At 42.0% G+C, this 14,195-nt stretch overlaps 1 protein-coding gene across 1 annotated transcript in view; it reads left to right on the top strand.

The window, feature by feature from the left end:
* ALK (ALK receptor tyrosine kinase) overlaps positions 1-14,195 on the top strand; it is a 320,348-nt gene that overhangs the window by 240,084 nt on the left and 66,069 nt on the right. Inside the window, exons 7-8 of the mRNA XM_074817734.1 lie at positions 6,979-7,110; positions 8,606-8,706. Of these exons, the coding sequence (XP_074673835.1) occupies positions 6,979-7,110; positions 8,606-8,706 (233 nt within the window). The remainder of the gene's footprint in view (positions 1-6,978; positions 7,111-8,605; positions 8,707-14,195) is intronic.

The following is a 14,195-nucleotide window of genomic DNA, read 5'->3' as shown; positions in this document are numbered from 1 at the left end:
TCCCCCTCCATGCAGCATTCATCTGTAGCTATTTGCATGAAGAAGTGTAGCACTTACAGTTGTGTCAGCAAAGAATGTACTGAGAATGTAAATGAGAAAATCTAAAAAAGCAGAAGATACTTACCGCCTGTTTAGCAGAGTGTCACTTCCTAGCTTGAGGAGAAGACCACGCAGCTTGTGTTCAACCACAGGTACTGGGAATGGGAGTTCTTCATTTCGGCCAAAAGGCCCAAAAAAGCACCATCTTCCAACAAAGCAACAAAAAAGACTGGCTTACCTTACCAAGAGCTCGGGTTGTGGGTATGTCTGCTTATGCACTTACAAGCCTGCTCAGTTCTATGGCTGATTTCTCTGCTTTTGCCTCTTTACTGTGTTGAATATTGTTGGCATAAAACTTCTTACACAAACCAGAGAAATGATCCTATGTTTTAGATGTCAGTTACATCTGCATGGCAGCCTAACACAAAACATATGTCATCTCTCGGCATTTTAGCTGTCATTTTACTCCCAAGCAACGCAGATGTTTTCATCAGCAAGTGTGACAAAAAGTGATTCAGATATATAAAGCAGAGAAAGGGGTTTCCCAAATGCTTCTGCTTATACAAAAGAGTTGTCAGAAAAAGGTATAGCCATGCTCAAAACTGAGACGAGAGCTTTTAAAATTACCATTAACCAAAGGGTTCTCTCTTTGAGCTTCAAGAAGATATTGGGGCTTTTTTCCTTGCACAGTCTTTTAGCTGTGCAGGTACTGATTTTTTTTTTTTTCTTCCTATTCATTTGATTTTTGTTCCTTTCTTAGCTAAAAAAAAAATCTCCCTAAAGCCTGCTGTTTGTTAACATCTCTTTACTTATTAATGGCCAATGAAATGTCATGGTGCTTGTTCCGCATGCAACCAATTAGTCTGTGTAGAGAGTGTAAAATCAGAGAGGGATGACCCCTAGAGAAAAGCATGTTGCTGTTTGAGTCATAATCAAATATTCTTGCAGGAGCAAAAGACAGCTTCAAAGAGGCGGATGTGGAATTAGATGCCAAACTGTGTTGATTTCGGATCAGACATACAGATTTAACAGACTGATGGAAGTCCCATGCTGGAAATTACTTTGCAGAAGCATACTTTGCAGACAAACATTAAGACTTCACATAGTGGTAGTCTTAGGTCTTTACTAGTAATTTCATCTATGGATTATAATTTACTGCAAAAAACCCCCATACTTCCTCTTACTGTAGTAATCATGCATGTAATATACCTGGTATGGTACAAGACAAAGATGAAAATTCAAATTATGTACTAGTGCAGATTGGTAGAGCTCTGATTTACAGAAAGGGAGAATTTGTTTCAGTAGTTTTATACTTTTTAGTTAACAGTATCTTGGATTTTGGTTCAGTAATCTTCTGTTGCAGGGCAGCAAGTCTGGGCAAAAATAAAAATTTTACTGAAAAAAAAGTGCATATACTTTTGGCTAGTCCAAAATTATTTAAGTTTCTGTCTCAAATTCACCAAAATATTTCAGTCTGGGAAAATATTGGTTAATCCGTCAGAGTATGTTAGGGAAGTAATGGCTATATTTTAAAAAAAATATATTAAAAAGAATGGAGGTGCTGATAGTATATTTATTATCTAGAGACCCAGAACTTAGAGGATTCACTCAGGATATGACAAACCCAGGACTGATTCTTTCTTCTGCCTAAGTGAATTTGAATGCATATTTCCTATTTCCACGCAGTTTCCAAGACTGTGGTCTGGAGTTCTGGTCTACTTCAGAAGAAAATGGTTACTCAAGTCTCTCCTGGGGTTGCTCTTCTCCATTTTATAAATTTTATCTGGAATAGGGATTGAAAGTAATGTCCTCCATCTTTCAAATAGATCTCATAACCACTTGGTTATAGGGTCATTTTCGCTCTTTGCCTCATTGGATATTTAAGGATGTTAAACACATTGCCAGGTGAGATAAGGAAGGCTAGCATCTGATTCATGAAAGGAGTGACTCAGGCCGTGCTGTGTGGTTGGAGGAGTGTATGCACACATCTGTCAAAAGACCAGATGGCAGCTAGAATAGGAACCTATAAAGTTTGAATTTGTGATAACATGAGTAAGTGACCAAAAAAGCATAGATAATTAATTCTACAGGGGCCAGTTTACTTCCCAGGCAAAAATGCGTGAAGAAACCACTGGATTAATTTATATCCTAGTGATAGATACAGCCCAGCAGAGTCTCCCTGCAAGCAAAATGATGAAGTAGCAACCTGTTGCCATGCTGTGCTCTCTTAAGGTTCCTGTCTTGCATACACTAATCCTTTTGCTTCTTTCTTGATCAAAAGCTGTACTTTTAGCAACAAATTCTAACCTCTGGCAGTTCTGAGCTCAGCAAAGCCTTCTGGCATTAAAGGATAACTCTTTGTTGACTGTGAAAAGTATTTTCCCTTTTTATGCTTCATTTCTGGTAGAATTTGGCTGACCAACTTTGCTAGCATAGAGACAGCCATTGAAACAAACTCATGTTTAAGATTCATGTGCTTCTTTAAACTGTTTGAGTAGCTGATCTATTTGGCTTCTGAGATTTCCTCCTAAATTTGGTAAAGGTCCATACATAACATCCATACATCAGTAAGTTTGCAGATGACACCCAGTTGGGTGGGAGTGTTGATCTGCTCGAGGGTAGGGAGGCTCTGCAGAGAGACCTGAACAGGCTGGAGCGATGGGCTGAGGCCAACTGTAGGAGTTTCAATAAGGCCAAATGCCGGGTGCTGCACTTTGGCCACAACAACCCCCAGCAGCGCTACAGGCTTGGGGAGGAGTGGCTGGAGAGCTGCCAGTCAGAGAGGGACCTGGGGGTGTTGATTGACAGCCAGCTGAACATGAGCCAGCAGTGTGCCCAGGTGGCCAAGAAGGCCAATGGCATCCTGGCTTGTATCAGAAATAGCATGGCCAGCAGGGACATGGAAGAGATCTTACCCCTGTACTCGGCACTGGTGAGGCTGCACCTCGATGACTGTGTTCAGTTTTGGGCCCCTCACTACAAAAAGGACATTGAATTACTCAAGCGTGTCCAGAGAAGGGCAACAAAGCTGGTGAAGGGTCTGGAGCACAGGTCGTACGAGGAGCGGCTGAGGGAACTGGGGTTGTTTAGTCTGGAGAAGAGGAGGCTGAGGGGAGACCTCATCGTCCTCTACAGCTACCTGAAAGGAGGTTGCAGAGAGCTGGGGATGAGTCTCTTTAACCAAGTAATAAGCGATAGGACAAGAGGGAATGGCCTCAAGCTGCACCAGCGAAGGTTTAGACTGGATATTAAGAAGTATTTCTTTACAGAACGGTTTGTTAGGCGTTGGAATGGGCTGCCCAGGGAGGTGGTGGAGTCCCCATCCCTGGAGGTGTTTAAGAGTAGGGTTGACATAGCGCTGAGGGATATGGTGTAGTTGGGTTCTGTTAATGTTGGGTTGATGGTTGGACTGGATGATCTTCAAGGTCTTTTCCAACCTAGACGATTCTGTGATTCTGTGATAACAGAGTAGTCTTTTATGCTTGTGTCCTTTATAGTATGGGTCTGGAATTTCACCCAAAATTTTAAACTGTAGTATTTAGTTGATTTACACCTAGTTTTGAATCAAAAGCCCACTCTATCTGCTTCATAAATTATTCCAGTTGCTAATTTTTCATGCTATTAAAAGAAGAATCTGAGTTAAACAAAATAAAATTTAAACTTACTTAGATTTTGCTTGAAAGGCAATTCATTATGAAGGCTTGAAAATATTTGCTTAGGAACAAGTTTAACACCCTACAGCTTTTCTCTACTTCATCACTCAAAAGCAGAGACTCTTACGTTCTCACAGTGCTCCAATCTCACTGGATTTCTCTATTCTTCATCCCATATCCACAAGCTGTATCTTCATCTTACTAAGGTCTAATTCTTTTCAGGTTTCTGTCACTAATGATAATATCCAACATGGCAGATTTCAATAGGCATAACTCCTGCCTCCTCATTTACTTGATTTTCCAATAAAGTCAGATTAGCTTTCCCTCATCAGTGCAGCGTCTGCGCTAATGTGAGTTTGAATTATAAACATTCAGAAAATTGAGAAGTAGATGTTGACAAGAGAAGTGTTAACCAGAGAGGTGTTTGTGGAGTAGCAATATGTGGAACTGTAGGTGCTGTATGTATTCAAAGTAAGAAAGAGCAGCAGAGAAAATGCATCCAGTGCACGGGACATCTGAAAAATCATAAAAAATTAATTTGTGGAGGAGGAATGGAATGTTCTGGGACAGTAATAGCTTCTTATTTATGCCCTTACTTGTTCATCAACAGTGAGCTTTTTCTGGCCTCCAGGCAGGGATTGCTACTTAGATGACTCCTCCTGCTGCTCTGACTTGTTTACATCATCCTAGATAGCGTATGGCCATGAAATGAATTCGGTTGGACACTGAGCCAAGCTGTTTCAGTAGAAATTCAGGACACATTATAATTTGTCATTTTCTTTGGATCCCAGCCTCGGGCTGCGCAATGAAATATAATCAAGTTCTGTAGAGGGGTAAAACACAAGGAAGCACTTCTCTGCTTAACAGCTTCACATTTAAAGACCGGGCTGAATGAATTCAAAGATTTTTAAAGGGAAAAGCTTGAAAAAGCCTTAACTCTGGTGTAGGTTTTGATATTTTCATAACAGATTTGGGTGCTTGCAGAAAATAACAGTAAAACATGGCGCTCACCTCCATGTCAGGTTCCAGGTTCAAATTTGGCCCTACTAAAAAGCCACAGATGTAAGATTTGTTTCAGTTTCCTCTGTGAAGTGAGTTGTGATTCAGGCTCCTAGAAAATAAAATATTTCTGGTCTAGGTGCTGCAGTTGTGGTGTTCCCCAGCTGTTTTCTCAGAGTAGACCAAGGAGCAGGTGCATGTGCCACTGACAATGAATTGCCTTTTGAGGTGTGTGAGTCAAAGCTGAGCCCTGTGAGCAGGTGTTTAATTGGTCTGCAATCTCAGCCAGGGGGTTCTGCTGATATTTAAACATTTTGAATGATCTGGAGTTTGAATACTGGTGCCTCAGTGTCTGACATCCACTTGATAGATAGAAAATTTCAGAGGGAAAAATTTTTAATAATCACAACAAAATCTGAGTTCAGGAGCCTCCTCTTCTCATAGAGAAGTTAGTGAAATTGCCAGTATCACCTGACCAGCAGATTCTTTTGCTTTAGGAGTTTGTATTCTATCCTACATTGTGTAAGTGAAGAAATTCTTATTCTAATTTTAACAAGCAGTTGAAAGGAAAAAAATAATTTCCTGGATATGTGGTTTTATAATGTGTTTGCACATGAAATTTCATTTTTATCTTGCAATTTTAAACAGATTTCTTGTATTATTTTCCTTTCTTTCAAAAAAAAAAAAAAAAACCCAAACAAAAAACACACACCAAAAAAGTAGATCATTTTAGGAAAAGTTTAGGGGAACAGGGAAGGAGAAAGCAAATATGGGCTAAACTGGTTTTTAGTACAGATTTGAGTACACAGTGGTGTAAAAACTGTGAGAAGTCAGGAATATCATCATTCCTTTTACAGGTACATCTGTTCGTCACAGCAGTTTTTCTAGTTTATTGGAAGAAGGACCACCCCCACTGAGCAAGTGTGTTCAGGGAGTTTGTACTGCCAGCCCCAAGGACTGGTTAGTCTATATAGCAGAATAAAATGACTGCTTGCTCTTCTTTACTTCCCTTCTGGCATCTTTAATGCCTAACATAACTCTATATTAAAAGGGCACCTCTTTCACCCAGGCTGGCTTTGTGCTCTACCTTTTTCCCCATAAAACCCAGTTTGTGCCCTTTTATTACTGGGAAGCCTTCTGGTACCTGGCAGAGTTGTCAGCTGCACCCTGAGTGCAGAATCTGTAGTAAGGATCATTATGGACTCACTAAAAGTGAAAATCATGTTATAGTGGTAGTGATTTTACATGGCGTTTTATGTTTTCTGCTGAGGTTACTTAATAAGTACAAAATCTGGCCTCATGTTGAAGAGGAGAATTGCAAAAATAGAACTAGACAACAGTAGAAATTAGGGAAGAGGCAGTAAGGATTCATTGAGGATGATGGGAAAAAATATTTCATGAGTTTTGAAGGAAGTGGGTGATTCATGGCCAAGTAGACAATGTTTACCTATGGCAATATAAGTGCATGGATCAGGGCAAAAAGAGCAGTACTTTGCACGCTTATAAGAAGAATTTGCAATGTGGGTAGATAAGGAGATGGAAGGCATGAAGTTACCTTCTGCTTTGAATGAGATGACTATTACTTTAAAACTAGTTAATTTAAAGGCAAAAAGCTAGTGTATCTATTGTTTGGAGCTGGAAACTTGCCTGAAATCCTAAGCCTGTGACAGAATGAGTGGGCTTCAAAGCCTGAAAGTGTGGTTTAAAATAAACTATCCTCTTTTCATCCATTCTTCTCACCAAACAGATTCACAGGTGCAAAAACTGGGGCACAAAAGGATTCAGTGCTTTACCGAAGACTGCATCAGTGCTCCCAGAGAGAAGAGGTCATGCTGCTGAGCTGGGCTGACTAGAGACCTAGACTGTAAGGGAGGGGAATCACGTTAGGAACTTATCTCTCTCAGAGATTTCCTTCTGTGGGGCTGCAGAAGCAGTGATTAGGAAGCCATCTCCAAGATGCAACATTGAGTGGGTTTATACCTGTGGAGCTGTAGACACAGGGTATTTAGGAGACCCCATAGTGTACACTGAGATGTGTCCTCTCACTCGGGTCTGTCAAAGTGTGGGGGAGTCACTTAGTCACAGTCTGGGAGTTTCCCTTGCCACCACTTTCCCCACCGTTAGGCATGTGCATCACTCCACACAAAAGGACTGAGTAGCTGTGGAGGTGCCCGCATGCCCTGGGCAAACCAGGTCAGAATAGTCATTGCAGCTTCTCTGTGTGCCCAGGAGTCTCCTCAGCTCACCTGGATTCTTCTGTATGTGTCTGTGTCTTTCCCTCTTGCAGAAAAGCTTCCCTCTGGCTTTTACTGTTCGTTTGAAGAAGGGGACTGCGGCTGGATGCAGGGCTCCTCTGCATCCCATCCTTCTCCATGGCGGATTGGAAGCCCGGAGCACAACCGTTTTCCTTCAACAGAAGGTGTGTGAGAGTAAATAGTAAGTGCAGAGAATGAACAGCAGCAATCAAAAAAGATACGCAAATGGTGGGGAAAGGAAATAAAACACAAGGCATGTTTTCCTGTGTACTTACGTATACAGCCTCCAGTGAAACCAAAGTCATTTTTCTACCCTAAGTGCTTTGAGCAAAAGACTATCCTGCTCGCTTCCTGTCTTGAGGGTACAGAGTGGTAGCTCAAGTCTCCACAACTGACACCAGATACAAATCTTGACCCTTTCTAAACAACTTCACACCAAGTGTTCATCTGCATGACCCTCCTCCATACTCATCTGTTTTTTTCTTTCTGATTTTCCTATTTACTTTCTCTGTTTCTCTGTACTGCTTCTTTTTTCCCCTGCTCGCATCCTAATTTTCCTTCTCTTTGTTCCATTGTCCCTTGGGTTCCACTTCTATGTATAATTACTGTATACTTGGTTCCCCTACCCAACTCCCAGTAGTTCATTTCTAATCCTTGTACAAACCACTGAAGGTTTATACTTTGGGCACTAAACTACTGCTGGTTGAGTTTTGGCAAACAGGCTACCTGCCAGGATAAGCTTTTTTCCTAATGCAATAATGTAAATCATTGGAGGCATTTATTGCTGAGGCACAGACAATCTAAAGGGAGACAACAATAACACAGAGTTAATAGTGTATAATCCCAACATTGCTTTAGAAAGTTAGATCCAGAGTTAAACATGATTCTCTACCTCTGTGTGAACTGGTATAGGCTACAGTGCAGCTATTTTGATTTATGCCATCTGATGGTTTAGCCCACAGTATTACAGACCCCAAAGTGTTGGAAGCATAGGCAAACACGAAGGCAAAGAGCTAGAAAGAGGGTACTGTGAGGAGCTGGCAAGTGCTGCTGATTCATGATTTGTCTGTGCTGTAGTGGCAGTTTCAATGAAAGCCCAAATAACTGGGTATTTGGTAGTGGTAACAAGTAGTGGTACCCTCCTGGGCTGGAGGGCAGAGCTGAAACAGCGCAAATGCACACCTTTTCATGCAGAGCTGCCAAGGTAAAACCCTAGTATTGCTACTGCCCTTGTTCTTCTTGTTACAACAAATGATTAAAGGAGCAAAGAGGCCTCCAGCTGCATTAATATTACCCTGGTGGTATTTTGCCATAGCTGTATTTTGTTTTGGTTTTGGACAGGATAAATATTCTCTTCCAAGTTACTTTTTGTTCATAAAAGATACATGTTGTTATTCAGCCTTGCAAGAAGAATGAATCTGAAGTCATGGAGCAACGGAAGATAGCTGTAGGGGGGAGGTAGACAGACTCCTTAAATGTCTTTCCCGAGTATGTTTGTTGGGTAAGTGAAGCTGCATCCCTAGTAAAATGAAAAAGCTTTTTGCTCTCTGGCATTCTGCTGTAGTAGGAGCCAGCTAACATGGGTTCTGAGGTGTTGTCGCAAACCCTGAAACCAGAAAGTGAGTGCTGCAGCTTGACCTTCTTCCTGCTTTTATCCAGGTTGTGCACTCCTCCTTAACACCAGCAAAGCACCAGCAGTAGCAAACACTGTCATGACCAGCACTGCATTTCCAGCTCCTTTGAGGAACTCCCCCTGTGAGGCAAGTCGTAATGTTTTCTTTTCTTTTGCAATTTACAGAGCTTTTTTGTGTGTCTGACTCTGGTTTTCAAATATAGACACTAGGTCAGTAACACAGCAACCGCATTCTCTGATGGCTTATCTATAAAATATACTTATTTAATGCCCCTGTGTGCAGGGGAAAGATATGGTTATCTGCTTGAAATACCACAAAATGTCATCTGAAAAGCCTGGCATATCCTGTCCTCATTGTATGGCCTCACATGATGTGTAACAATCTTCATAATGAGGTGTATATGCTGTAAGGGTAGGGCAGCCAGCATTACGTAAACAGAAAGAAGCAGCTTACTGCATGAACAAACATTGTATTTGCAAGATCTAAAAAAGAACAGGCTTCAGGACTGCCCCTGAGCTGCTCAGAAAATATGATGCATGCTTTCTCTAGCACAGCTGGGATCTGAGCTGGCCTTCATCATGCTGCACTTCAAACCTAGCAATCCTCGTGTAGGCCTTGTTCACAGGAGCCCTGATGTTAGCAGCAGGAGAGATAAATTCATGTAGAATGGAACCAGGTTTGTATTCAAGCACAGAAGCTATTGACAGTCATAAGACATCAACTTAAGCAAGTATATTAAAGGCTTTCCAGGCAACCCTGCACATGGTTGTCATTCCTGAGTCAGTTGTACTTAACCTTTAAACTGCAGCTTACAGAAAGATGACCTGTCTGCATCTTTTTACTCTAGTCTATAGCTTCACAGATTATATTGTCAGTGATAGGATTTATTTATGACTTATGACTTTGAACCATGGCTAGTGACTTAGAGCATTTCACATCTTGAATGGTCTCCCTGAAATGTCACATAAGCTCCTGGATCCTGGAGCAGAGGGATTTGGGAAAATTGATCGTAACAAAGCACAGTTTGGTTTTTGTTGGTTGAGCGCTGAACAGACAAAAGAATGAGACTCTCCATGATCCAGTGATCTTAAAATGCAGAAAGGACAAGAAGGGATGCATTAGAAGGTCCTCTGAAATACAAGTACGTAGAAGAATGTGTTTCTTGGGCTTGAAGTTTGCTTTGGTTCACTTCTGTTGGATATCTCAGTTCATATAGCAAAGTTCATCTGTTTTTGCTCTCTTGACATATTCATGTCCTCCTTCTTTAGGAAATACATTCTACCTTGTTTTTCCTCCCTTTTGTGACAAAGGCATGTGCAGATTTTGAATATTTTAAGACCTTGTTCTGCTGTGGACCAGCAAGAGCGAATGTTTTTCATAATCCACCTGACACAGGAATCGGAGTGAATGATTTCCCAATATGTGTATATTTTTTCTTGTGTATACAACAGTGCAAATAATTAAACTTGCCGCTGGGGGAGAAGCTGCCATGTATTTCATCTGCTCACATGCCATCCCACCTCCGTCACTCCCCTTGGCACTTAAAAGGCATCCGGACGCATCCAGCATTGCAGCTGTCGGTAATAAAGAGTGAAGGAGTTTGGCAAGGGTTTTGTCTCTTGCCTTTTCATATAGTGTAAAAGCTTCTCTTCTCAATGAGCCCCTGGTGGCTTCAAATTCTATTTTACTGGAACAATCTGTCTGTGAGCAGAATAATTTAATTCCACTTTTCAGCACAACACAGAGGAGAAAGGAGATATTCCCCCCCCATGCACTTATTCCTCCAGTAGGTGCCAACAAACTTCCTTATAGTGAAATTATAGTCAGAAAATAGGTTGTGAAAATATCATAATGCTGTCCTGTATTTATTCACCCTCAATCACTTCCTGATTGAACTGGCTCAAGTTCAGGCACTAAAAGATGAGTTTTCTTCTACCTGTCACTGCTGACAGCTCCACCTGGCATGTCACAACCAGGACAGATTCTCTGGCAACTGAAATCCCACTGACAAAACTCACTCATGATTCATGTGGCAAAGGGACCTCAGCAAGTGTGTGCGAATTAGAGCCATTTTTTCTTCCACAGTCAGAGCAAGCCATAAACCTGTCCTCCCTCTTGTATTTGATCCAGCTCACGTGATCCTTTAGATATCTGCTTGCTCTCCTTGCGTGTTCGCTTACATAGTGGCTTGTTCTGACAGCTGGTTCCAGCACCCCAGAGAGATTCGGCTCAGATTCACATCCTGCACCTATATATATTAATGATGGAGGCTGTCCTTAAGCCTGTCATTTAACATCCTTCCTTCTCCTTGTATGCCGTGTCAACCCCCATATCAACATGCCCAGCTCAGCTGAACTACTGGGGGTGAGTCTGAGTGTGCTGCCCCACCACTCAGGTCGCTCACCTCTCCTGGGGGAGTGGAGCCTTACCCCTGGGCTCTGGGCATGGGACTTTATCAGAGGCCATATGCTGCAAGCCCTGAGAGCGACAAAGAGGCCAGCAGACGTCCCCAGTTTGCTGATCTTGACTCCCCTCTCTTCTCTCCCTGCTATGTGGAAGCTCTGGGGCACTACTAGACCCACTGTTTTACCGAAGCTACTATTTTCTCCCCTTATCCCTTAATTTGCTTTTATTTTATCCACTCATGTTAGACAATTACACCCACCATAGCAAATGCTGACACCCTGCCTTTTAGCCTGAGGTGTTCATAGGAATTAATTACTTCAGCCTCAGCATGAGGAGCATTACCTGCTGCAGTGCTCTTTACCAGGCTGGAGGATCCTGGGGTTTGGCCAGAATGTCTGTGGAACCAGGACTGATAAGGAAACAGACAAGCAGTCCACAGTGGGTGCCAGCCACAAAGAGTTTGCTAATGCTTCAGGCTTGTTTTTTCTCCCTTAGCCTGGCTGTTTAATCTTCCACTGTGATAGACTGGCAATGGTGATGACTGAACAGTCTGAGAAAATGACTGCTAACGCCCTGGAGTCTTGTGGGGTGACCTGGTCCAAACACCTGTCCTGCTGAGGTTCTGGGCAGCTGTTTGCAGCAGTGCTGACGCTAGCACATGGAGACTTCAGAGCCTGGATGATCCTTGGCATACATATTGCCACTAAGTGCAGGACAAGCTCGACCCTCCATCTTTGTGCTCTCTCCAGCCTGAGGTCAGTCATCAGGAGCATGCTGGGCTGCTTGCAGGCTGTGCTCCCCTAGGATTTACTCCCTGTGGGAGGCTCCTCATTAACTCAGAAAGGAAAAAATCAGCCTGACCTACTCTGTACTGCCCCACACATGCATCAAAAGATGAGAAGAGAGTAAAAATGAATGCAGGAGATACCATAATAAACACAGCCTCTACTTTCCCACACATGTTTGGGATTGGCCCTAATATGCCTTGCACTTTGTGTATAGCTTTGTATTGCACTTTGGTCCTGTTTGTTTTGAGCAGCTTTATGTTTTCATTTTCTTTGTTCTTCAGTGCTTTTGGCAGGTCAGAGCGGTTAGTTTGTGATGCTGCCCTTTGTTCTTGGTTCAGTTAGTTTTTCTCTTTCTTTTTGTTGTTTTATTAAATCTTGGCTAGAGTATGCTGGCTTCAGAGAATCTATCTTGTTTGCAGTCCAGACAGTCTTTGTTATGTTTTTCATGTTGCACATTCAGTGGAGTCCTTTGCCTATTGACCCCATTAACTGTGTGTTTAAAACCTGATTTATATGGAAGAGGGAAACTGTGGCACTTCTACTAAATCTTGGGGGAATGCAGAAAGTGGTACACAGGGTCTATGAAGAGATGCTCCATTACCCTGAAGTAGCCAGAAAGGGGAGATGCAACAAAAAGCTCAGGGAACGCTTCAGGAACCAAACTGAGTCACAGTAATCAAGAGTGAAAATCTTTTAACCCACGTGTAAAAGTTCATTGGAAACAAAACACGTGTAATTGAGCATAGTAACGCACATAAAGTGTGAAGAATTAATCCAAACAGCGGCCTGATTTAAAGGCAGAATTTATAGAGCTTGAGCAATATTCGCCCCTTCTCCTCACACTGTGATTCCCCTCCTCTTAGTGGGAATCAGTTGGCTTGCACAAGGCCAACAGGGCAAAGAAGATCGTGGGGTGGTTAGAAGAAATCCATATACATGTCATTAGAAGCTTTACTGCTGTCTGGGAATCTGGGAAACCACATTGCAATTAAAGTCCAGGGGAAGTGCTATCTTCTCAGACATCGCCCATGGCAAAACTAAATTGCTTTGTCACAGTTGATAGCCCCTAGGTGTGCACAGTTTCCAGACTGTAATGACCACCTACTCAGTACTTTGCAAAGATGTCACAGAGCTGACACAAGAGTGTTGCAGGTGTCCAGGGAGCTCACCTTCATGTAGAAGCTGGAGACTCAGTTCTGGCTCCCCACACCTGGACAACGAGGCAATCCTGTCTCCCTCAGTCCCGGCATTGTTGCTGTACGAGTGCAGAGTCACGTACATTGACTTGCTTTTCATTTCATTTTTCAGAGATGCTCCCTGCCGTCTGCATCCTCAGGCTTTGAAAGATACTGTGGTGCCTGTAGATCACAAGAGTCATAAATGTGTCTTCTCAAAGTGTTTGGGCTTCTGTCATAAAAAGATGTAAGACCAGGTCCAGGACTATTGCATTCTGTGAGGGCTTGGTACAGTGTGTACCTGCCTGGGCAGCAGTGGTTATATCTATCCTGTGACATTTCATTTTGTGGTGGATTATGACTATTACTTCTGTTTGAAAGTCACTGCAGAAACATGAACAGTCTGGACACTGATTTTTAGAAAGGCTGTGCTCTGCTCAGCACAAGGGAATCTGTGATAGACCTTCGTGCCATATCTGAGAAGTAAAAGCCATGCAAACAATTTTGGTCTAGGCTATAATAGAGGAGGAGAAAACAACAGAGGTGGTGTTGACTGCATGATGATGAACTTGAAATTAGCCTTAAATGTTATTGCATGCAGCTCCACAAAAGGTGACTCTTTGCAAGAGGGACTACATTGTGGCTGGGAGCCAGATTATTTCATTTTTCTGTTAGATCCTGGGTCAAACATTTTAAAAGGTATAGTTGTGCTGAAAAACAGTGGAAACAGATTCCTATGATAGTAAAAGAGTTTTGTGCCTTTGGCCGTGTTTAAAATAATTAAAATCTTTTTCTGATGCTATTTTGACATTTCAACTAACTATTTCTTGAAAGGCACCATTATGTTATATAAGTAAGTACTAAATGATCCAGGCTTCTTTTAAGCCTGAAATTACTTTTTGAATGTAAACATACTCTCTCTAGAAAATAAACATAATATGTTGATGTAAAACAGGATAGTTGAAGTTTGCTCCCTCATTCAGGTTTATAGATATAAAGATACTTTCATCCTCTGTGGTTATTAATTCAGTTCTCCTTCCTATGCAAAAGTGTTGGGGTTTTTTTTAAACATGTAAATCAATAATATAAATCATTCCTTGAGTTCAATCTGAGCGCCGTGCTGATACCTGCAGAGCATCTCTTTCTCCTCTATTCCTTGAGCTTTGAATAACTTAGAAGGCTACATGGTAATAACATTGACTCAGAACATTTATGAGCATGAAAAATGCAACACAGATATGCCTCT

This window comes from Strix aluco, chromosome 3 (genome assembly GCF_031877795.1).
Source record: "Strix aluco isolate bStrAlu1 chromosome 3, bStrAlu1.hap1, whole genome shotgun sequence".
NCBI lineage: Eukaryota > Metazoa > Chordata > Aves > Strigiformes > Strigidae > Strix > Strix aluco.
Note: the sequence above shows the minus strand (reverse complement) of the source record. Positions and strands in the feature narration are given on the sequence as shown.